This window comes from Prenolepis imparis, unplaced genomic scaffold (assembly GCF_030444845.1).
Source record: "Prenolepis imparis isolate NDT839.2.m4 unplaced genomic scaffold, iyPreImpa1.0 SCAF_21, whole genome shotgun sequence".
Lineage (NCBI taxonomy): Eukaryota > Metazoa > Arthropoda > Insecta > Hymenoptera > Formicidae > Prenolepis > Prenolepis imparis.
Genome location: NW_028141179.1, coordinates 585226 through 610792, shown reverse-complemented (window position 1 = coordinate 610792; position 25567 = coordinate 585226). Strand labels below are relative to the sequence as shown.

At 52.5% G+C, this 25567-nt stretch overlaps 2 protein-coding genes across 2 annotated transcripts; one reads left to right on the top strand and one right to left on the bottom strand.

Annotated features, from left to right (window-relative positions):
• Positions 1-12935: 12935 nt before the first annotated feature.
• LOC145946796 (uncharacterized) lies at positions 12936-16983 on the bottom strand. Its single transcript, XM_083056553.1, has 2 exons — positions 16528-16983; positions 12936-15593 (listed from the first exon to the last, which is right to left on the bottom strand). Exons 1-2 carry the CDS (start codon positions 16981-16983, stop codon positions 12936-12938), a joined length of 3114 nt encoding a protein of 1037 aa, XP_082912679.1.
• Positions 16984-23593: 6610 nt separating this feature from the next.
• LOC145946795 (uncharacterized) lies at positions 23594-24427 on the top strand. The gene has a single exon (XM_083056552.1). The coding sequence runs from the start codon at positions 23594-23596 to the stop codon at positions 24425-24427; it is 834 nt and encodes a 277-aa protein (XP_082912678.1).
• The last annotated feature ends 1140 nt before the right edge of the window (positions 24428-25567 follow it).

The following is a 25567-nucleotide window of genomic DNA, read 5'->3' as shown; positions in this document are numbered from 1 at the left end:
GACAGAATATACGATCACTTGTCACTGCGGGAAATGTATAGATCACTATAGTTTGCTCCGCACTATCGCTGGAGGGTGCCGAGGCCCCCCCTCGGTCAACAATGTTAATAAATAATCCAAATTATTCACAGACTGTAAGAGCACGTGTCTATAACGTTCCCGACAAACTCGGTGTAGAACCTGAGTGCAGAAAGCGCAGCCAAGTGCTACTCACCACCAGCGCCAAAGTTACGCACTTTGCCGCTGCGTAAAGTACAGTCCGCGACAAAAATAATTTAAAAATATTAACCACGTGCTTGCCAGTAATCCAAATTAATCAAGGATGGAAATAGATTGCTTTAGATATGAATAGGATACAACGGCAATGTCCTTATCCTTAATAAGAAAAGGTTCTCAGAATATTTCTTCAGTATAACGTCTTTTAGACAATGTTATAGTTATGTAACTTATCTAAGTAACTGTTTCTCATTTTAGTCAGAATACCCAAATGTCAATTCAGAAACTAATTAAAATATTAATACTATTTATAATATTACTAACTTTAACTATATTTAAATGTAGTTTGTGGCCACTCAGTACACACGAAAGTTAAACTATATGACGTCAGGAGATTATATGACTATGCCTGTAAAATTGTTGCTAGAAAGTCCAGCATAACAACAACGAAGCATAAATTATCACGTTGTTCGAAAATTAAGTCCAATAAAGTCATTCCACCACGTAAAGTTAACAAGTCTTTTAACTCCCGTGAATTTAATACACCCGGTATGCAACTCTACTCATTAAAGTGGCGCTGCAAAACGGAAGAACCTCGAACTTATGCAGCTACACCGAAAAGCAGCACCCAGATCAATAATGATTGGATACTTAATTGTTTATTCACTCAGTTTTCTTTAGCAAAACGGCATATGCCCGCACATTACACCATAGTTCGTTAGGAATTACGGTTGATAAGAAAATAATAACTTCAGCTTTCAGTGAGAAATATTACAAGAGGATTGTATCGAATTACATGTGCATCTGCACTAGGTACACCTTGTAATAATTGATTGACAAGTAATTTCACTTTAAGTTATATAAAGTTGTAATAACGTACAGGACCTGCATATACGTAAGTCTATATTAGACCAAGCAAAATACAGTATCCTGTAAGCAATACTTCACCAAATATCAGCTGCACCCAAGTATAAGATCTCGACGTGACAGCTGGAAATCACCGCAAGCGCCTGCGCCCCAAGACTAAGGAGACCTTCTGCCAATACAGGGATGCCATCCCAGTGTTGAGCACGCGAGCACACTTGTAGCGGACGACAGCAGCCACAAGCTGCGCAGACATCCACGCAGAACAGCCCAAACACGTTCACCAGTCACGTGTTCAGTAAATTACAAGTTGCCACCACACTTTTGCACGCGCGAGCGCAAGTGACGTCACACTCGTCTGCGCGAGAGAATGCGCACGCGACAAGTCTCTCAATTACTAAAGTATTAATTACTCAATTACTAACAAACAAAAGATGCTGCATCCTTTCCACAATACTCACATACGAACAAAGAGTATAACAAAAATACCCCCAGTTCCCAAATAAATTTATATTAATAGAAATTAGACTAAGCAAAATTTCCCCACGAGTGCGACAAAGACAGCTATAGTAAGATTTTATAACGCATAAATCTAACAAAATTAAATATATAGAGTTAATAAAAACACTTAAAATAGAGTCACAACCGATATTAATATCACCAGTGTATATTAGTTATCGAAGCCACAAACTTAATTCAGAAAACACTTATAAAGTATATTCAGCTGCCACGTGTAATGTCACTAGGCAGAAACTCAAAGGTAACGGAGCCCGATCGACAGATAAATGTTAATTATTAACTAATTATCGCACAAAAACCGCACAAATCATATATCTGCCGGCAGATAATAACTCCTATAGGCCGTGTGACACCACTTAGGTAGTAAAAACTACAAACGTCAATTAATTAGCACTTCTCATATACGGAGCCCATCGAGACACGTCCGCACGGCTCGGCGTACGCGAGAGACAATCTTTTTTTTTTTTTTTATTTACGTCAGGGAATGTGCTAAACACATACCCTCCACCTCGGGGGAGGCTTTGGGTTATGTGGGGATGGGTGAGGGCAGAAGGCCCTCTATCCGACCCACTAAACCCTGACGGTGGCCATCCTCGCGCAAAACTGGAAAACCCCCGGGTTCGCTTTACGCATGCAACCGGGAGGTTTCCTCGCGCTCGCGCGCCGAAACGCGCCCACCCTCTAGGAGGGCCGGTTTTTGAGACCTTCCTTGAGAGGGAGAAGTGGGGCCACCACCACTTCTCCCCCTCGGGGGGGGACTGCGTGCAATGGATTATAATGGCCCCCGCCATTGAAATCCTGCAGTCCCCCGACCCCCAAGCTGTGGCTCCCTCCGCCCCCGAAAAGGGGTGTTAGGATTCGGCCATCAACTTAGAGGTCAACTCCCGGAGATTTCCTTCGGAAAGGAAACCTCCGTAGCGGGAGGGGGGAGACATTCAGCTCAGAGGCCGGTGTTGTCCTCCTCCGTCCCGCTCTCTCACCAATTCTATTCTCATCTTATCGAAGGGAGGGAGATACAAGTCTAGGGCATTCGAGCGTATGCCCTTCTTCGCGTTCCGCCCCTCCTTCCTCTTCGGACGGAATCCGCATTGGGGTCCGCTTCTCTTTCTCTCTCTGCTTCTTCTTTAGCAGAAATGACCACTTCGCAGAATGTGGTCATTCCCGCAAAGGCTTCCTCTTCCTCAACCATTTTCGCGATGATCGTCGGGAGAGACAAGTCTCTCCCTACCTTCTCCACCAGGACACGGCGCTGTTCATCCCACGCTGGACAATCCTCCAGCGTATGCTGCGCCGTGTCCCGATCTGCACCACAGTGGTGGCATCCTGTCGTCGGCTCACGCCTCGCAACTCTGTGCAGGTACTCACCGAAGCACCCATGCCCCGTGAGCACCTGCACCAGTCTATATGTCAACCCGCCGTGCCGCCTCCCCACCCATTCCTGCAATACCGGGCGGATGGCCTCGACGGCCCTCAGGCCTGCTGTAGCTTCTTCGAGCCTATTCTGCCACTTGGACAGTAGGAGCTGTCGAGCCTGATTCTTCAGTCCCGCAGCTGCCTTCTGTGTAAGGATGGCCCCACCTTGTCGGATCTCCCTGCGTCTTCTATAGAGCTCCGCGTGCAATTCCGCCAAGAGTATCCATGGTGGCGATCCCGCCACGACACATGCCGCTTCACAGGCGTTGGTCCTGTACCCCCTCGCCAGTCTGGTGGCCAGTCTTCTTTGAAGCCCCTGCACAATTCTCGTGCTGCTTCTGCTGGCCACCAGACTTTCAGCCCATATGGGGGCTCCATAGAGGATCATCGAGCCCACCGCCGTCATATAAAAGCGACGGGCTCTGTCCTTCGGCCCCCCAATATTTGGCATCAGTCTCCCTAAATCGGAAACCGCCGCCCTGATGCGGGGGGCGAGGCGGCTAAAGTGTTCCTCGAAACACCATTGACTATCAATAGTCAGTCCCAGATATCTTATGTGGGAGCTGATTTCGACGCGGACTCCCCTAATTGTTAAGTGAGACTGATCTGGTCTGTTCCTCTTTGACTTGGCGAACCATATGGCCTCCGTCTTATGGAGGGCCACGTTCAGCCCCAAAGCACGAATGCGACCAACGACTATTGTGGCGCCCACTGTCACTCGGCGGGTAGCCTCCTCCCAGTCTCTCCCCCTGGCAAACACCAGCGTATCATCCGCGTAACATGTTGCACTTATGCCAGGGAGGAGAGCGCCCCGCAACACAAAGTTGTATCCGAGGTTCCACAGGAGCGGCCCAAGTACCGATCCCTGTGGAACCCCACATCCCGTCTCCCTCCTGAAGAAAACCCCATACCGCCCCCGGTATATGATGCTCCTGTCGCGGAGGTAATCCTCTATGATCCTCCTGATATAAGGAGGCACTCTGTGATACTCGAGCGCACTCCTTATGCTTTCCCAGGGCAGAGTGTTGAACGCATTGGCGATGTCGAGACTCACCGCCAATGCCACTCCACCCCGGGATGTCGCCTCCTCCGAGAGGTTTCGCACCCTTTCTATGGCATCGATAGTCGAAAGCCCTTCTCGGAAACCGAATTGGCACTCAGCTAAGTTGGGACCCCTTCCCGACAGGTGCCTGACGATGCGGGCCTCAACTATCCTTTCCAATAATTTGCCCGCCTCGTCTAACAAGCATATAGGGCGATATGCCGACGGGGATTCTGCAGGGCGCCCCTCTTTGGGGAGGAGCACCAGGCCCGCTTCCTTCCATATCTTTGGGAACTTGCCTTGCTTTAGACATTCGTTGAACAAATGTCTTAGACGGCTACCCAGGGCACTCAATGCTATAACCCACGCCTTTCCCGGAATGCCATCCGGGCCTGGGGCGGTGTTCTTGGACCTTAGTTTTATCACCGCTCTTTTTAGCTCATCCGCCGACACTTCCTTGTCCTCTGTCCAAAACACTGCTGGGATAAAGCTCTCCCTACGGTTGTTCCGTTCTTCACCCTCTGGGAAGAGGGCTGCCACCACGCTTTGCAGTGTTTGCGGATGGAGACTCTCGGTGATCGCGGATGCACGTGTTCGGAGCTTCTGTCTCACGATTTTGTACGGTCGCCCCCACGGATCATCATTGAGAGTCTCCATTAGCTCCTCCCAGGCTTGGGCCTTAGCTGTTTTTATTGCTGACTGCAGATTCCTCTTGATTTCCCGATACTCTTCATGCAATTCGGCCGCTTCCTCCACTGCATGCTGTTTTCGGCGGCAACGGGTATATCGTCGCCTTCTTTCATTGCATTTAGACCTTAGGTCTGCAATCGTTTGTGACCACCAGTACACCGCTTTGTCTTTGGAGGGTGCCCCTACTCTTGGCATTGCAGCGTCACAAATCTCTGTTAGTGCCTTCCTAAACCAGAGTGCTTCATCCTCGATTTCAAAAGGTCCCTGTGGTGGCTCTTCCAAAGCCTTGGCAATCGCGGCAGCCTTCAGCGCGTCTATATCCAGGCGCCGGAGCGCCCATCTTGGTTGCCGCGCATTTCTTCCCGCTTTTCGACGTTGTCTCGTCTGCTGTCCCAGAGAGGGGTCACTTACAGCCATCCGGATATACCGGTGGTCAGACAGAGTCTCGATTTCTTCTACGACTCTCCACTTAACCTTTTTTTTTTTTTTTTTTTTTTTTTTTTTTTGCGTGTGGAAATGCGCGACCGCATACCCTCACACCTCGGGGGAGGTGAGAGGGTTATGTGGGGCTGGGATCAACGCCCACCGGGACTCAAATGCGTCCCGGGGACTCCCCCGACCCACTAAAACCACACGGTGGCCCTCTGAGCGCTTGTGCAGCGGCCCCGGGAATCGCTTCCGCATACGCCGGGGCCGCTGCACGCTGAGCTTGCGCTCCAAACCTTGATAAAAAGGACCGGGTTTTACCCCGGTCCTGGAAGGAAGAGAATGGGGCCACCCATTCTCTTCCCCCTCGTGAGAGCCCGCGTGCAATGGATCTCCGGAGCCCCCGCTCCAAAGATCCTGCGAGCCCTCCGCCCCCCCGTATCACGGCTCCCTCCGCCCCCGGAGGGGGTTAGGATTCGGCCGTGACACGGGGGGCACCTCTCGGGAGACCCCTCGAGAGAGGGAGTATCCCTAAGCGGTAGGGAGGGGCCCGTGAACCTCGCCCCGTGGGGCGAGGATCGTGTCCCCTCCGTTCCGCCTCTCTTTTGGTCTTCTCCCGGGGATCGGGCTCCCTCCGCCCCCGAAGGGGGTTGGGATTCGGCCGTGATCCCCGAGAGAACCTCCTCGCGAGGGGAGTAGTCATCCCCCGAGAGGAACGACTCTCCCCCCCGCCTCCGAGGCGGGATCGGGGGAACATTGTTCCCCCCGATCCCGTCTCCTTCGCACAACACAACTCCCTCCCACTATCCTCTCGCCGCGGCTGCGGCGAACCTCCTTCTCCGGACGCCAGCCCTCTTACGACGTATCGGGTCGGCGTCCGGGTCTTCCTCTCTCTCCCTTTCCGCCACCTCCTTCCGCGTTAAAACGTCCTCGCAGAAGGAGGCGACGGCGCTCCACTTTTCTTCGCTCTCCAGCATGGCCTTGACCATGCTGGAGAGCTGCAAGTCTCCCCCTATTGCTTCGGTCAGGGCACGGCGCTGTTCTGCCCATGCTGGGCAGAATTCCACGGTGTGTTGCGCCGTGTCCCTGACCTCCGTGCAATGATGGCACTTCGTCGTTGGCTCCCTCCGCGCCTTATCGTGCAGGTACTCACCGAAGCACCCGTGCCCGGTGAGCACCTGTACAACCCTATAAGAGAGTCCGAAATCTCTCGACAGCCAATCCGATAGAACTGGCTGAATCGCTTGGACAGCGCGCAGACCGGCCCTCGGTCGGAGTAGTTCCTCCGACCATCGTTCCACCGCGCGCTGTCTTGCCCGTTGCCGGGCCACTTCCGCCGCTTTCGGTGTCAGGGCCAGGCCCCGCTGGCGAAGGTCTCTCCTCTGCTCGTACAACTCCTTGTACACCTCCGCCAGCAGGGTCCAAGGTATCGACCCCGACACCACGCATGCCGCTTCCACGGGAACCGTGCGATAGCCGCGGACGATTCTGATGGCCAGCCTCCGCTGCAGACCTAGCAGCAGTCTTTGGCTAGGTGCCATCAGGTCGCCCGCCCACACAGGTGCCCCGTAGAGCGCCATAGATCCGATCGCCCTCATGTAGAGGCGACGGATCTTCTCCCTCGGCCCCCCGATGTTGGGCAGCAAGCAGCCAATACCATTGACCGCTGCCCTTATCCGGGGGGCTAAGCGGCAGAAGTGTTCCCGCCAGTTCCATCTGCTGTCGAGCGTGAGTCCCAAATATTTCAAGTGGGACTTCACCTCCATTCGGACTCCCTCTACCTCTATATGGGACCGAGGTGGTCCCCTCCTTGGACCGTTGAAGTGAATAACTTCGGTCTTTTGGAGGGCCACCCTCAGTCCCAAAGCGCGGATCCGTCCAACGACGAGTGCCAGACCCACCGATGAAAGTCGGCGGGCCCCCTCCCAGTTGTCACCCCGGGCAAGCACCAGTGTGTCATCAGCGTAACACACTAGGTGCATGCCCGGGAGAAGTGCGCCCCGCAGCACCCGATCATATCCGAGGTTCCACAGGAGTGGTCCTAAGACCGACCCCTGCGGAACCCCCCGGCTCATCCTCCTGCGATGCGGCGTTTGGTACCGCCCCGTGTAGGATATCCACCTATCGCTAAGGTAGTCCCCGACCACATCCTGTATGTACTGAGGCACCCGGTGGTACCGGAGTGCCTCGCGGATGCCTCTCCACTTAACCTAACCTTTTTTTTTTTTTTTTTGCGTCAGGAATGTGTTAAACACATACCTTCCACCTCGGGGGAGGCTTCGGGTTATGCGGGGATGGGAAAGGGCGGAAGGCCCATTTCCCGACCCGCTAAACCTGACGGTGGTCCTCCTGGCGCTACTCGGAGGCCCCGGGAATCGCTTTCGCATGCACACGGGGCCTCCGAAGCGCCGTGACGCACCACTTTCTGGTGCGTCCCCTCCGTTTGATAGGACAATGTCCTATCAGGCAGAGAGGAGTGGGGACCACCACCACTCCTCTCCCCTCCGTGGGGAGGCGGCGTGCAATGGGACCCGGGAGCCCCCGCTCCTAAGTCCCTGCCGCCCCCCCCGGCCCCCAATGTTGCCGCTCCCTCCGCCCCCAAAGGGGGGTTGGATTTGGCGACAACAAAGGAGGCCCCCTCTCTCGACGGCGGCCGCTCCCTCCCCCCGGGAGAACCCCTAGGGGGTATACTCCCGGTGGAAGGGCCACAAACCACCGCCTACCTCGCAGGGGGGGAACCGCGTGCAATGGGGATCAAGCCGGAGCTTGGACCCCCTGCGGCACCCTCCCACTGCCAGACGCCATGACTCCCCCCCTCCCCAAAGGGGTTAGGAGTTCGGCCAGTGGCGTCCGGCACTAACGCCGAGGCCTCTCCGAGGAGACGCCCCGGCTGGACGGGGACGCAGGGCCGCCCGCCATCCCACCGGCCAACTCTTACGAGCCGCCGGCGGGCGGGCAAGCGGCCAAGCGCCCCCGTCCCTCCTTCTACTCACTATGAACTCACAGCGCTCCTCCCTCCTCCCCCCACTCCCCCTTTAATGGGGGAGACAGTCAGGCCCACGCGCCCGGGGGGCCTCCACCTCGGCTGTTTCGCCGAGGGGACCCCCCCGAGCCCGCGGCCGGGTTCTCTCCTCATTCCCCCCGGGATGCGCGAGGGCGCCGCCCTAGCGCATCCCGGCCCCCCAAGTTGGTGCGCAGACGGTCGTCGGAGGTCCACACACAGTGGACACCGAGGGCCGCCCACGCACTCCGACGCCCTGTGGCCAGGGGCGGCGCAGCGATAACACCGTCCGCCCCTGTCCACCAACGAGGTGCACCGGTACCGCACGTGCCCAGGGCACAGGCACCGGTAGCACCTCGCCGTCCCCATTGCATTGGCGGCCGTGGCCCCGCCGAGGGACACGGCCCCCGCAACACCCTTAACCCTAACTCCATCTCCATTACTATCCCTGACACCAGCGCCAACGCCGACGCCAACGCCAACCCCCGCTCCCACAATCCCCACAACCCTTCTCCTCTTTTTTCCACCACCTCGCCCCACAACCTCCACCCATTCCCCCTTATCTCCCCCATCAGAGGACGAACCGGACAAGTCCGGCTCCTTCCTCTCCATCCTCTCTTTCTTCCTCCTCGCACCCGTCTTGTTCTCAGCGATCCCCTTCTCGAGCAAGGCGAGCCTTTCCGTGTTGGAATCCAGTCTGGACATTATGTCGTCCAGCCTGGACTCCAGCCCATCCTTCATTTTGTCCCGAGGCGGAGTCTCCGGTGACGCGGCCCGACCGATGACTTCTTCCGTCATCGTGGCCGCATCACAAACCCTCACCTCGGGCCGACGCTTGAGCCGCTCGCATTCGCTCTCAAACAAGCATGCCCTGCGAGCCAGCTCCATCGTCCCCTCCGTTATGTCATTGATTTTATCCGTCAATGCGTCCAGTATTTTACCTTGGTCCACCGTAATGTCCATATTTTCCACGAGCTTGTGGATTAATTCCTCCGCATCACATCGGTCATCGACACATCTCGCGGTAATATCGCGCGAAGGACGATCGGCCAGAGACTCCTCGTACCAAGTACCCATTTCTGGTCCAAAGAGCTCCTCCATCTGAAGGGCCCCAAGCTGTTCCCTCTTTTTTGCCTCTTGCTGCCCGTCGTTCGATGACGACAGGGTAGAGGCCGGGACTATACCCCCCTCCCTGCCGGGCCCTGAAGCATCCGAGTTCTTCTGGGTCGGTACTACCTTCTTTGTCTTTTTGCCTCCCATATTTGTGTTTTTATTTCGGGGTGAGCTCCCCTAGGGCGGTGGGCCTAGGCTCTTAGGCAGCCGCCCACTGCCATCATACACTCATTCATACATAGCCCCCATGTTTGTCTACTCCCCCGACGGCCCGTCCGGCATGGGTGGCCCTACCGGGGCGAACCCCGCCGGCATGGCCCGTCAGGATCATCGTTAGACAATCATGAGAACTTCACGCATACCGCCTTTCCAGGCATGGAAAGGCCTTGTACCAAGAATTCTTGGTACTGGTCGCTCTTAGCACCCAGTACGACAGTGTACTGGGTGAGCCCTCTCACCACGACAAGGTGGCGACCGACGAGAGGGTGCCACCCAGGAGGGTGCGATAGATTTCGGGTCCCCGCAGAGACCGTCCACCCCAAAATGTCCCTCTGCCCGGACATACCTCTCGTTTGGGGGAGGAGCCTGTACACCTGCTAGACAGACACCCCCCCCGATCGCGTGTCACTCGCCGAATGTTTATAGTGGACCGAGTGATCCCCACTAGACAGACGTCTGTATTGGCAGGGAGTCGCCTCTCCTGCGAAACCCCTCTTGGCACCTAGCCTCTGACAGAAGAGGGGAGGTGGGCCGCTCCAAGTGTCATATGGGGTGAGGGGGCTCACCAGGGACCCACCCCGACACAAGGAACAACCGAAATCGCAGGAGCACGTGCCCGTCCACCGGTCAGACCATGCCATTTAACCAGGATGTTTCCATTTCGAATACATCCCAGCACCGGCCGCCTTCGCGTTTTTATACGAGGGGAAAGGCGGACCCCTGTTTGTATGATGCATTGCCCTCTGAGTAAAGACCCAGAGAACCATCATCATCTCTACCCGTGTCCCCGCCTCCGAGTTTTTATACGAGGGGGAGGCGGACCCCTGTTGCTGGCGATGTCAGGCTCCGGGATCCCCCTTCACTTGACATCACCGCGCCCCGGTGGGCATCCGTGTCTCGACATAAGTGACTCGATGTAAGTGTGCTTCCGTATTTCCGGAGGGTGAAGCACAACCCTCATCACCCACTCTACTTGGGTCTCTTTCGAGCCCCATGCGGAGCGGGTAACGCGTGCAGACCTCAGGCGATCCGCGAATCCCAGCCAACAGATCACCCCGGCACGGCCAAAGCCCACCGGTACATCACCGTCAGCCAGGACGCGCAGTGAGGCCGCTCCTGCCCGAGCATCTCCGACCCCGGAGGCGCAACCTACTAGCGGAGAGGATGGCTGTTCCCAGTAGGCTCGTCGAGGCGTGCCTCGCCTCCCACCAAGCCGCCACCTCTCCGTGAGCACCCCGCAAGCAAGGCACCCGAGCCGGTTCTCCCTCAGATTCGGAAACAAGCCAAGCTATATTTCCTTCCTCCTCAGGTCGGCCATCCCGAGGAACAAGCTTCCTCGAGATTGCGCCTAATGCGCCGCGATGACACCTTTGCGATCACCCGACATCCCCTGCCACGGCTTAAGGATAATTACCCCCAGCCTATCGACCGGGCATTCGCCCAGTTTTCGGCTGTGACCGCAGCATTCGAAGGGATATCAAGCGATCACGCCAGTGTCCAGAGACACATAGCGATATATGCGCTCTGCCCGAAGCCAGTGACCCGTTAGCCGCCGAGGGGGTACCTCGACGTTTCCAACTCTCACCACGTGGAGGAGGGTTTGGCACATGGACCGTCGTCCTTTGAGAGTCCACTTAACCTAACCTAACCTAACCTAACCTAACCTAACCTAACCGACCCGGACATAACCGACCAGTAGTAACCGGAAAAGTCCAGAAAAAAGGCCGGGAAAAGGCCAGAAATGACCAGAACTTACTGAAAAAAAAAAAAAAAAAAAACCAATAAAATTTGGGGGTCCAGAATGCGTAAATTTCGATTCTCTATAGATTGGTATACACTAATTTTGTTTTATTTTGTGAACCCCGCTTAGCCTTGTGGGACTTGGACAATTTATCAACTCTTTTCCAAGAGTAAACTACCCTAACGGTTCGAGATAGAAGGTTGGACCATAGGACCATTTCGACTCATCTCGACCTCAGCAACTCGAATATATACTTTTCCAATTTTTATAAAATTTTTTCAAAATTTACACCTTTAAGGGATGGTCCGATTCGACCCTCCTTTTGGCCCCGAAGAACCCTCCTCGGATGAGAATTTTTCCACCCATAACAGAACCCCCGACGCATACCTTATTTTCAACCCCCTTCCAAGAGTAAACTACCCTAATGGTTCGAGATAGAGGGTTGGTCCATAGGATCTTTTCGACTCGTCTCGGCCTCAGAAACTCGGATATACACTTTTCCAATTTTTATAAAATTTTTTTTTTTCAAAATTTACACCTTTAAGGGATGGTCCGATTCGACCCTCCTTTTGGCCCCGAAGAACCTTCCTCCGATGAGAATTTTTCCACCCATAACAGAACCCTCGACGCAAACTTCATTTTCAAGCCCCTTCCAAGAGTAAACTACCCTAACGGTTCGAGATAGAGGGTTGGTCCATACCACCTTTTCGTCTCTACTCGACCTCGAGAACTCGGATATATAGATTTCGTACATCTCCGACGGTTCCTTGTAACGTTTCTCCTCATTTTGAAACTTCAACCCTTAGTATCTAAGCACAGGGGTGAGATAATCAAAAAATCTCGACGGATATACGTTCTTGAGGTCCAACTCTATATGTACAAATTATTAAAAGTTTTCGTAAAATGTCTAACCTTTTTTTTTTTTTTTTTTTTAAAGACTGGAAATGCCTTTACGCACTCGTCCGGCACCCCTGAGGGGGAGTAACCGGACTTGTGGGGGACTCACAACCTGACCACCGGTGCGGCCAGGCTGAATACCACACGGTACTAACCCCGATGTTAGTACCGATGCCCTAAAACCAGTCCGTAGCCCGTAGCCGAACGAGGAGACACCCGGAACCGCTCTCGCATAACCTCGGGTGCCCCCTCATGGCCCGACCCGTTTCCGGGCCCTTCCCGAAGGGCGGGTGTCCCCCCTTAAACCAATACCCGTGCTCTTGCGAGCTAGAGAGGAGGACCGGGCTACCAATCCTCCCCCCCCTCGTCCCTGGACGACGTGCAATGGGAAAGAGAGCCCTCACTCCCTTTCCCTGCCGAACCGGACGGCGAGCCGCGCAGCGACTCACTCACACTCACCAAACATACGACAAAACGCGTATGGACGAAACGACAGAGGGCGTAACCGAACCGGCCACTCTCCCCCACTCGAGGGAGAGAAATGCCGGCCGCAGCCCCCATTTACCACACTAAACTTTACAACAACGCAAAGTAACAAGTACAAGAGGCGTAACCGGACCACGCGATCCCCGTTTCCGGGGAGCAGGTAGGCCGCAGCCCACATATAGACATTAGACTTACCAACAAGACTACAGACAGAGGACTCAACCGAAAACCAGCCACTCTCCCTCCAAAGATGGAGAGAATGCCGGCCGCGTTCCCCATATACAACATTGGACCAAAACAAAGACGACTCATTCGCTCAAACCACGCAAAACAGGAGAGGGAGGTAGCCCGACGCTAGCCGGATCCACCTCCATCTCCTGCGACACACCAACAGGCACACACCCGGATGACCCCCCATCGGGGCGCCCCGGGGCCTGCCACCGACCCTTGGGAGCATTCTCGCGTCCCCCATCGACTCGTTTGGGCGGGACGACCAGCTTAGCACAGCCGGACGAACCCAACCTGTGCCTCGCCGGCCGCCCACTCCCCGCGCACGCGACGCAATGCGGAGGGGCCGCGCACGAGGCTGCTCGATGCCCCTCCTTGCCGCATCTGAAGCAGCACGCGGTGCGATCCACGGAGGAACCACACCGCGATGCCGCATGGCCGAAGCTCAGGCAGCGGAAACACTGAATGGGCCGGCGACTCAACGGATGAACCGTCAGAGTCGTCCAGCCCACGCAGAGCCCTCCCGCCGCCGTGAGCCTACGCGCCGCCGTCGCCGGGCACCTCAACCACAAGGTCCCGTAACGGGCACCCTGGGGAATCCGGACCTCTCCGGCCCGAATCTCCCCGACCCCGCAACCGCCAACAGAGGCCACCTCCGCCAAAATCTCGTCCCTCGAGACCAAGTTGGTGACGCCCTTGAGGCGCACCTCCTCGGTCCTCGAGGGGCGAGCCACCCGAACGGCCCGAGAGCCGGCAAATACCTTGGAGAGGCCGGCTGCTAAAGCGTCCGCTTTCGCCTCCGACCCCTCGCCCGGGACTGTGAGGAGCATGCCACCGGCGACTCCCCACCGCATCCGCAGTCCGCCGATGCCCAGGTCCTTCAAGCTTACGCTCGCCTTCGCCTCGGACAACACCGAGGCGTAGGACGGGCGATCTTCCCCGTCACCCGCCACCGTCAACGACACGACGGAGGCAGGCGGCACGTGGACTCTCTCCCGAGTCCCACGCGCAGAGTCCGCAACCGCTGGAACTCCTCCACCGGAAGCTCCGTCAGGCAGACGCCCACGCCGAGTCTTGCTCCTTTTTCGCCTCTTCTTGGACGCCCCAGCCCGAGAGGCATCCGCGACACCCTCCGCAGCGGCAGAGGGCGCGGAGCCCCCCGAAACCGGGGCGGCATCTGCGACGGACGCACCTCCTCCACCCGCCGAGGAAGGGGGCTCGGGAGATCCTCCAAGAGGAGGAACCCCGGCCCCAGACTCCCCGGCCGGACCCGGCCGCAACGCCGCCAAAACCGCCGAAACGACGTCGCCCCTCATATCCAGCAAACGCTGATCGAGGAGCGACGTCATCTCCTCTAAAAAGGTCGAGGTGCCCCCTGCCTCCTTGAGAAGCGAGAGAGCCCCCTCCGACTCCACGCAACGCTTGGAAGCCTGCAGCTCCTCCAGATCTTTCCTCTTCCTCTTCTTGGCCTCCGCTGCCTTGGCCGCCTTTTTCGACGCCTCCCGATAAAGGAGGCGCTCAACTTCTTCCCCAAGGTTGGGAAGACTGGCTCTGAGGGCCCCCAGCTCCCCAGTCACCCTCGAGACCTCCTTCTCCAGGGTGGCAACCCGCCTCCTCAGTCCGACGTTCTCCGCTCTTAGGCCCTCCACCTCGGGAACCGCTGAAGCGGAGATCCTCTCCTCACACACCCCAACGATCTCCTCCAATCTAGAGGAGGAGACCGCCAATTCTCTCACCAGAATCTCCTCCAACCCGGTGACCTCGGCAACCTTCCTGATTTGACTCAGGTATCTCTCCGCCAGAACCTTGAGGTCCAGCGCAGAGACACCCGTAAGTCCCTCCCGGAACTCCTCTCTGGAGGGGAGCTGCTCCCGACCCATCCTCGTGAGGTTTGGACCGATAAGCGGATCCAGCACTCTATCGGCATCCTTGAGAAGGATCTCCTCTCTCAGCGCAGCATTCAGGCGCTCCTTCGCCTTAGCGAGCCCGACATATTCACCGGTCGTAGCCGGTCGACCGCGCTTTTCCACGTAAGTTAAGCAAGTTGAGGACTTACCTTTGCCTTTAGGGGTCCTCTTCCCTCCGGATGGACCTGCCCTCGGAGAGACCCGTCCTCTCGCAGGAGTCCGCACCTCGGTCCGAGGCAACAACGCCTCATTCTCCCCCAATGGTGAGGTCGATCCAATTGAGATGAAGGAGGGGTCCTCCTCCCCCGCCTCATCCGAGGTGTCGCGAACCACCTCCACCTCCAACAACCGAGCATGCTCGCCGGAGTCCCTGCTCGGTTCTCGCGAACTCACACACGACCGGGGGGGCTCAGGAGAGTCTCTCCCCCGCTCACTCGCACTATTCGACACCGAGGATCCAGGATCCCTCTCCGACTCGAAAGGATCCCGATCCTTGATTTCCGACTTTAATAGCTTGTCCCTGAGGTCTACGAGGGTGTCGAAATCTTTATGTTTTCGATCTTCCTCTGAACAGGCCCCAGTAAAGTCCACAAGCCGCCTGCGGATCCTCCATAGTGGCAGATGGGTGTTCTTCCATAGGTGCACCAAACTATCCACCGTATCACGGCGCACTTCCCCACTAGCCCGCGCGATAACCGTTTCCTCTGGTGCCCTCGCCGTCAAGGCACCAGATGGCCCGTCGTCCGATGACGACGAGGGGGAAACCGGGACAATATCCCCCCCCGCCGGTTCCTGGTATCCGACCTCAGGAAAGTCTTTCGTTTTATTGTGCTGTCCATGTTGTATATGTATAAGTTCGTCACTTGGTTTTCTGTCGGGGTTTTCCTTCCCTTAGGAGATTGTCTTACCAGACTAACGGAGCCTCCTCTCCGGGATTTTTATCGAGGTTTTCCTTCCTCTACCAGCAGTGGGCCAACTTCCGAAGAAGAAGACCCTATGGGACCCGCTGGCATCCCCTTGTTCCATCAAAGATGGAACTGTACACTCTTAGCACCCGATACAAGTATCGGGTGAGCTCTCTCACTACGGCAAAGTGGTGTACGACGAGAGAGAAAATGTCTAACCTAACCAAACCTTTTTTTTTTTTTTTTTTTTTTTTTTTGTCGATGAGGAATCACAGTCTTTACTGACACCCGCCGCTTCGGGGGAAGCATTGGGTAGTGTTGGACTCCGGTGGTGACGCATCCGCCGACCTGACCGACTACCAACTAAATCTCACCGGTGGCATCCTGACGCTTAGTGGCAACTCCCCGGGAACCGCTCGCGCATAACTTCCGGGGAATTGCCTCGCGCCTGCGTTATAACGCACCAACTAAAATCGCGAAAACTAAGAGACCCGGGCCAATGTAAGACCCGGGTCGACCAACTCGAAGAGGGCATTCCAGCGCCACGTGCAATTGCCGGAATGCCCTACCCACCATGATTCGGGCGTGCTATGGCGCACACAAACTACCCCGTTTGTGTCACCTGCCCCAAGCATGATGGGTTAGCACTCTATGTAAAAGGAATAAGGAAGTATGGAAAGGAAATGTAGGATAGGGATAAAAGGTTTCACAATATTTCGCTCATCATGTAGAGGACGATGACGGAGAAACGGAGAGCATCCCCTCCCGTCTACGCTCCTCTTCCTCCTTCATCTTCATTACTGAGGATGCGAATTCCATGAACGAAGTCCAGAATTCTTGCCTCATCAGGATTATGTTACCTTTGTCAAGGTGAGGCCTTCAACCGGGTCCAGACCCAAGTCTCCCGATAGTCTGTTCCTTAGATTGGCCCAGCTGGGACAAACCGCTAGCGTGTGCTCAAGCGTGTCGTCGGTGTCATGACAGTGGTAGCATTCGGAGGTTGTCCTCTTGCCTATTCGCCAGAGAAAGTGCCCGAAGCTGCCGTGCCCAGTTAAAATTTGGGTAAGATGATACGTGACAGCCCCGTGCTCCCTCTCCATCCAGCGTACCAAGTGCGGCTTCGCAGCATCGATAGTCCTGCGCCCCCAGGTTCCTGGCCGGCTCAAGAAGATAACCCATTGTCTGTGGAGCAGTATTCGTTCCTCCAATCTTATCTCCTTTATTGCGTCTAGGCTCCATTCGTCGCTGTTCCTCAATTCCGTCATTCTCTGATAAGTCCTTTGTCTCAAGGACGCCTCCAGAGCCCATGGTGGCATTCGAGCGAGTAGTGTTGCCGCGTCAAAAGAGACGGTACGATACGCCGCAATGACCCTTATCGCAACGGATCGTTGAACCCTTCGCAGAGGGCGTAAAACTTTATCCGGAGCAGAGGATAACGTCCTACTCTAGACCGGCGCCGCATACATTGCTACAGACGTCAATACCCCTGAGTAGAGTCTTCGTTTCCGTTCACCGGGTCCCCGGAGATTTGGCATGAGGCGGCTCAAACTCTTTCTCCGGATCGGTACGCTGATTGGCTAATTAAGATAATCAGTGACTCGTTACACGAGTCACTGATTATCTTAATTAGCCAATCAGCGTACCGATCCGGAGAAAGAGTAGCCTCGTCCGGAACCTGAGCGTCTAAAATAAACTCCAAGGTAGTCATAAATAGCTCCTTGTCCATCTTTTTATGGTTCCACCTACTCTTTGCGGGTTCGCGTACGGTACTGACAAAATTACCGATTCCAAACACAATGTACCGGTGATCGGAAAGAGATTCCACTCGCTCCAACACCGCCCAATTTATCACACGCCCAAGGAGACTTGGTGTCGCCCATGTAAGGTCGACAACCGAATCCCCCTGAGGCCTTACACAGGTGTATGAATTGCCCTGATTGATTAGTCTTAAATCGCGCGAAGCTGCCCACCTTTCCAGTAACTCACCCCTTCTGTCTGTATAGGAAGAGCCCCAAAAGACAGACCAGGCGTTAAAATCTCCGCATACTACCACATGTCAGACTATAAACACAAATGTCCAACTCCTCGAGAAAGTTCATAAAAACTCGAGTACTGACGTTGGGTGAAATGTAACACGAAAGAAAATTTATATCCCCGCATTTAACTGCCACAAACCCCCTACCTCGCCTAATACATTTACATATTAACCCTGAAGAACTCTCCGCTCTCCACATAATAGCCGCAAGCCTGTCTTTGCTTGCAAACCACCGATTGGAATCTCGTAGGTTTCCCGGAGGTTCGGATATTAAACATAATCCTATATTTTCCTCCATAATGTATTGTTTTGACAGATCTAGGGCCGGCCAGCTTCTATTTAAATTTATTTGCAAAATCTTTAAACCCATCTTATCTATAATTACATATCACCAATGCGAACAGGCGCGTTACCTCACGCGTTACTCCATTTACCGCCACCGAACCCCTTCTGATTTTTTGCACCCCGCTGGGAAAGCCCTGATTCTCTAAACAGCGAGGTGAGCCCAGTCTGTGACGATGATCCTTGCCTATTTCCTCACAAACTACACACCTGGGCATAAGATTACAGCCATTGGCTGTATGCCCTGCCTGACCACATTTGAAGCAAGAACCAGTTCTATCTATGCTAGCTCTGCAATTCACACGAACGTGCCCAAATTTCCAACATTTGAAGCATTGAATCGGTCGCTTCTTTAATAATTCAATACGAACTGACGTCCAGCCTAGCATTACGCTTCCTTTTTCCGCGATTTTAACTGCGTATTCCAGTGGACAGGATATCCAGGCGATGCCCATACGGTCGCGCATTGTGTTGATACCACTAATTTTCATATCATATAGTGGACAGTCGCTGATGCACGCCAATTCCTGCCTAATTTCTTCTTGAGACGTTGCTGGATCGATACCACGCAGTCTTATTTCCCCCATAGCTACAGGGTTCTCCACTCTTGCATCCTCTCCAAGCGCTTCCCCAAGGCTAGAGCATAGTTGACCCGCCAGCTGTTTGCCCTGCGGTCCAAGTATCTCAATCACTATGGCTCCATTCATCGCCCTCCTCATGCGGGTGTTTTGAATCCCGAGGCTCTTAAGCGAGACACTGCTCTTAGTTTTGCCAAGTATATCAGCGTAAGTGGCTCCTCCCGATTTACTGGTTATTGTCACCACCGCTGGCTTAACCAATCTTTTGCCCGGCTTAATATTATCCGTTTGATTCACCCTCCTATTCGTAGGTTTTTCAATCCTTGGCCTTACTTTGGAAGGAGAAGGAGAAGGATAAGGATTATTATAACTAACCCTTCCTCCCCTCCCAACTCTGTTCCACTCCTCTCTCGGAGGAATGAGTTGCCTATTTTCTATAATTTTGATGTCCCTACGTGGTCCTACATCTACCCTATTTTTATTTTTATTTTTAGGTACTCTAAAGACACCTTGTGGCTCGTCAGAAGGCTCCGGGATTTGCCAATCCATACTCTCCGGAGTCTCATACTCACCTTGCGGCCATGGATCTTTCCTGTTCATATATTCTTCATTGCGCGAGCAACCAGGCGTGCTGTCCATCGGTGATCCATCGTCTTCTCGGTAAGTATTAGTGTTAGAATATATCTTAGTTTTAAATTTAGGTTCACCCTTCTCCACTTTCCTCGCTGTTTCTGGCGACCTCTTTTCCTTTGGCATATTCCTGCTGCTATAACTTCCTACGTAAGAGGAAGGAGGAGGATCTGGTGCCTGAAAGGGACCACATCCCCCCTTCATTGCCGTGATTTGTTTTTGCAGGCCTTTGATCATGTTCTGCATGTCCAGCATCTCCTTACTGTGTCTTATTTCTTTTCTCTTAAGTTCTTTTACTTCCTCTTTCAATTGAAAATTTTGGCTCTTTATGTAGAGGATATCTCCTTCGGCAACCACCTTTTCTATGAGAGCCTTGAAGATATTTCTGGCGACCTCGTTGCAGCTCTTGAGCTTACCTTCGACGCGTCCTCCCAGGTTATTACAAATGGATCTTTGATGTTCCAACTCCGCGAGATAGTCCAAGCCTCTCGCTCCTAATTTTTCTCCATCATATTCGAGCCACTTTTCCCTGTCAAACGTAATTTCGTTGTCTATTTCATCTTTGGAAACAATTTCTTTTTTATTGGACTTCCTTCTAGCTGGTGTGCGGTAGGTCTTCTCTGTCTTTGCTTTACCCTTTTTTACACCCCTTCTACTGCCTCTCGATTCCTCTGCCTCGCTATCGCTATTAGGAGGCGAGAGGTTCTCTCCGACTTGCCTCAGATTGAGTGCAGTCCAAGGCGATAGCTATATCAGCCTGCACGCTCGCTGGCAACGTGCAGACATTCCCCTCTCTCGATGACGACGGATCAGCACCGGGTACCGTGCCGACACGCCGACCACTGGAGGTTCCGAAGTCCTCCTGTGGTGGTAACTTTTTCCATATGTTTGTCCATGTCATCATAATTTAAATTGGTTTTATACCGGGGTATCCTTCCCCTCATGTCCGGTTGATCGCCAGTTTGCATACTATTATCCGTCCAATGAGAGCTGATGTCCTGCGTCTCCATATTTGCTATATCGAGGTTACCGTCGTGCCCAAAGCTAGCCATAGCCACGTCTACCTCGCAGTCGATACAAATTAACTCGATTTTCTTGTCATCTATTTTTTGTGACACATTGATAAGCGTGTCTCGAGCATAATCCAGTTTGTTCAGCAAGGCATTGCTATCTATGTCAGTAGAAGATGCAGCCTTAACCTCAATCAATTCAGATGACAATTCCTTACCTCCGCTTTTATCAAAAGAAAGCTCCTCTCCGGATGACAACGCCCGTATGACGCTAATCTCTTCATTTAGGCTTTGAAGTCCTAGCTCTTGTTGCCTGGTTTTATGTAATAATACTTTTCGCGCCAAATCCATTCGTTGTCCGTGGTCGTATAGCAGTTTAACCAGACAAATAGTTTTCCTAACTGTGTTACGCATATGGCGATGTTCATACGGTAGAAAACATCTCTCTACTTGATGGAGATTTTCAATTGTGTTCATTGCTAGCCTGTCCGCCGATACCCCCTCAAACAATAATTCGTCCATGCCTGCCTCAATATCAAATAGCTCCATTTTGATAGTAAACACGTCTAAATACTCTACGGAAGAGATAGGAGAAAAAATATATCGACCTAATAAGAATCCTAACTCGAATTAAATAAATAATAAGGAAGATTCCCAAGGTCTGTTTTATGTGATTAGGTTACGCATATACAGTATACTTGCATATAAGCCACCCTGAGGAGAAATTGTACCGACAATATCGCCCAAGGTTAGAAAAATTAAAAATGCAAGCAGAAAAAACTCTAATTATCGTATTCTTAATGATACTATTCTACTTTGTAATAGAACCCTAAATTAGGCTAAAGAAAGCTAATATTACTATTTAATTAAGTCTAATTGTGTAAGAAAAGTCCCTTTGAAACTATTTAGATTAACCTCCCGATAAAAATAATATTCAACGTATTATAAATACACTAGCTAATGTTTTTAAAGCATTGTAAAAGACATGAAATATTTCCAAAACACCTAGCGAATTATTACAAAAACAGATTTAGATTACAACACTATAAATCAATAACTAGGATGGATAGACTGTTGCAAAAAATCAAATCAGAAATTTTAAATATTGAAATCTTCGGTTTGTATAGGTCACTCGATCATCTTAACATAAAATTAAGGAAATTCATAGGATTACTCCATAGCTGCCTCCCTCCCTACATCTTTGATGAGATTGCTAACCAGCACATTATTTCTTTCAATTTATACAACAAAAAGATATATCAATCCTACAAGAGAAAATTCCTCGGGTTGCTAAAAGCAAAGGAGAGGGATTATATTAACAATATAAAACCGATTGAATTTAATTTGACAGAACACACATTAAATAAATCATTAAAAAACTCGGACGAAATCTCGAATATTTGTATTAAAGCCAATACTTTTCAAGGCAAAATCACTAACCCCTTAGAAAACACAAATAAAAAGTGGTTAGATTAGGTTATGTATAATGTATATGTGTCGAGCACGTTATTGCGTTTGCGAGTTGCGCGTTATCCGAAGCCGAAAAGAAGTATGCCACCACAGAACAGGAATGCCTCGCTGTCGTGTGGGCGATTAAAAAGTTTAGGCCGTATCTCGAGGGATACAAGTTTCGCGTCATTACGGATCATAGCAGCCTGCGGTGGCTGCATAACTTAAAAAACCCAACGGGACGGTTAGCACGATGGGCTTTAGAACTACTAGAATACGACTATACGATCGAGCACCGAAAGGGTCCACTACACCATGTCCCTGACGCGAGGCGTTGTCGAGAATATACGAATCTGCCAGAGAATAAGTTTGCGCAGTCGCGATAGCGAATGATGAGTGATATAACGCACGCATAAGAGATGTCGAAGAATCTCCACGCCGATATCCGGGCTGGAAAGTAGAGGACGAGAGGCTTTACTTTAGGAAACCGAATCGCGTAGTCGCTGAGGTAGTTGACGACCTACAACAGTGGAAGCTCGTGCTTCCTAAAGAATCGCGTCTCGAAGTAATACGTGAAGCTCACGACGGCCCGCAAGCCGGCCACTTAGGCGTCGAGAAAACATATCAGGGCGTTGCATTGCGTTATTTTTGGCCGCAAATGTTTAAGGATGTCGCGGAATACGTTCATCGGTGTGATATTTGTCAGAAAACTAAAATCGAACAAGCGGCTCCCGCCGAATTAATGGGTAGACGGACGGTAGAGACCCCATGGACAGTTGTCGCGAGCGATATTATGGGACCGTTCCCTCGGAGTAAGAACGGATTTGAGTATTTGTTAGTGATTCAGAATCTATTCACGAAGTGGATAGAATGTTGTCCGCTCCGGAAAGCGACCGGTAAGAAGATACGCAAGATACTAGATGACGTGGTAATCAATCGGTTGTGGCGACTTCTGCCACTCGACTCTAAGTCCCTAGCGTGCGAACCAATCGGCAAGCGATTGCCGATATTTGCGCGCGTCTCCCTATAACTCGTCGGCGCTTGCGCGCGTCTATAACTCTCTCGCGGGTTTTCGCGTGCGGATCGTTTCCGCCTTCCAAGAGATTAGGTGTGCTTTGTCTCTCGCGTGCGAACCATTGTACTGGTCGGAAGTCTTAATAAGTTTTGTAAGTGCGTGCTTAGTCTCGGCTTAATTATTACATCCATGTGAACTGTTTCTGTCGTTAATACCATTCACTCATGTCGTCAATTAACCTGCTCATGTCGTATCGAGCTTCTAGTAGTTCCTACAAACATTGTATCTCGGAAATTTGATATATTTGTGATTAATAATAAATTCTGTTATACGTTAACCAGTGTGACTCAATTTATTGCGCGTGGTCGTAAGAATAACCTTCGGTGTTGGCATTCTATTCTTCTTAGAATCGCCACATCGAAAATTGGTGACCCCGACGTGATACTAATCGCACGACCAGCGTGATAATTGCGCGACATCATAATTACGGGCGTTAATTGACGTACATTTTTTTTTAACATTTTTCTTTCGCGGGTGATGAACATTCTCAAATGTCGGCGAGCCACGAAATTCTTGCGCGTGATCACGTGATCACAATCCTGTGTGACCGCTGAGTCAGCTGATCGTCACGTGTTTTGATCGTGCTGTGCCGCGGGAAAACACTCTTTTGCACAAGGACATCGGTATAAACAGACATCCGTTGCGAATTTGAACAGAATTATATTGTGTCGCTAGACTTTTCGCGAACGTTTCGTGACGCGTGAATATATCGGGTGATCTGAGTGTTTAGAGTGATAGAGAGTTTTGTATTCGATGTCGGTCAGACGTTCTCCATCGCGCGATACCTTGCCCGCGGACAATGAACCGATGGTAGATGATGCGAGTACAATACGACCTTCACATTCGCGTGATACCGAAGAGGCCAGTGTTAACACAGCGAGGCTGATCAAGCTGCCACCTTTCTGGCGTGAGAACCCGATGCTTTGGTTCGCCCAGGTCGAAGCTGGATTTGCACTGTCGCGCATCTCGAGCGACGAGTCAAAGTTTCGGTACGTTATCCTCAATCTTGACTCAAGCGTCTTACCGTTTATCACAGATATTGTTACATCACCGCCCGCGCATAATAAATATGGAGCAGTGAAGGATCGCATCATCGCATCTTTCGATGAATCTAGCGAGTCGAAGCTCAGACGTCTGCTACAGGGATTGGACTTTGGAGAGGAAAGGCCGTCTCATTGCCTGCAGCGTTTGAGGAATTTGGCAGGAGGTCAGTGCACTGACACCGTTTTGCGCACCCTTTTCTTAGAGCGATTACCTGATCCTGTCAGAGGAATCCTCGTCGCCAATGATACCGCGGACTTAGTTCAACTCGCACTTCAAGCCGACAAAATAATGGACTATACGAGAGGTGCTTCACGAGTCGACGCCGTGAGTTCTCCGTCGACACAGCCAGAACGTTTGACGGAAGTTGCCGAATTGTATCGCCGTATCGAAGAGCTGTCACGTCAAGTCCGAGAAAGTCATACTCCTGATCGTCGGACGAGACGCCGTTCGCGCTCGCGTCCACGCTATCGCGCGCGAAGCACACCTCAACAGCAGAAGACAGCTGTATGTTATTACCACTCGAAATTTGGAAGCGATGCAAGGAAATGCCGACAGCCGTGTGCCTGGTCTGGCACACCCCCGCCGTCGGGAAACTGAATCTGCCAAACCGCATCGAGGCAAGCAGGGAGGCCCGTCAAACAGAACGACGCCTCATACTCATTGACGCTATATCCGGTATGCGCTACCTGGTTGATTCTGGAGCCGACGTCTCCGTGCTACCACGCAAAGCAGCCAGAGATAATCCGATCTCGAAAACCTTTCGACTCTTTGCTGCGAACGGATCAACTATCGCTACTTACGGAGAAAAATTAGTCGCAGTCGACCTTGGCAAACGCCGCAAATACGAATGGATCTTTATCGTCGCAGATGTAACGCAAGCAATCTTGGGTGCTGATTTCTTCGCACATCACAACCTTATGATTGACCTTCGACGACGTCAGCTTGTGGATGGAGAGACAAGGATGGGTTCCGTCGGACGACTCGTTCGAGTTCGAGTTCCGTCTTCCGCTGTTTCCACGATTGATCGTACCGTCCGGTACGCCGACCTACTTAGAGAATTCACTGAAATCAGACCAGCGCGCCGCATCGAGCCTAAGCATAAGGTATGTCATTACATTCAGACACGAGGACCGCCTGTCGCTGAACGTGCGAGACGCCTGCCACCCGAGAAGATGAAAGTCGCTCGCGAGCAATTCGCGCATATGCTGGCCGAGGGTACTTGCCGCCCGTCGAGCAGCCCTTGGGCTAGTCCGCTGCATCTGGTCAAGAAGAAGACGGGAGATTGGCGTCCCTGTGGAGACTACCGTCGTTTAAATGCTGTCACCGTTCCTGACCGCTATCCTTTGCCACACCTGCATGATTTCTCGTATCGCCTGCAAGGTTGTCGCGTTTTCACGACGCTTGATTTGGTAAGGGCGTATTACCAGGTACCAATCGCACCAGAGGATCGTCTGAAGACCGCCGTCATCACACCTTTCGGCCTGTACGAATTCAACGTCATGACATTCGGCCTGTGTAACGCCGCACAGACCTTTCAACGTCTGATGGACGCAGTGCTGCGCGGACTAGATTTCGCGCACTGCTACATTGACGACATCCTCATCGCATCGCCTGACCCAGATCAACATCGTCAGCATCTACAATTGGTGCTCGAAAGATTGCGAGAACACGGCCTGTCAATCAATACATCAAAATGTTATTTCGGAGAAGACGAGGTGGAGTATCTGGGATACCTGG

Coding starts and splice junctions, on each gene's coding strand:
- LOC145946795 (XM_083056552.1), top strand. CDS start 23,594: ATGGTAGATGATGCGAGTACAATACGACCTTCACATTCGCGTGATACC.
- LOC145946796 (XM_083056553.1), bottom strand. CDS start 16,983: ATGCCACCATGGGCTCTGGAGGCGTCCTTGAGACAAAGGACTTATCAG. Junction 15,594..16,527: donor AAGGCCTCACCTTGACAAAG/GTAACATAATCC, acceptor CAACATGGACAG/CACAATAAAACGAAAGACTT.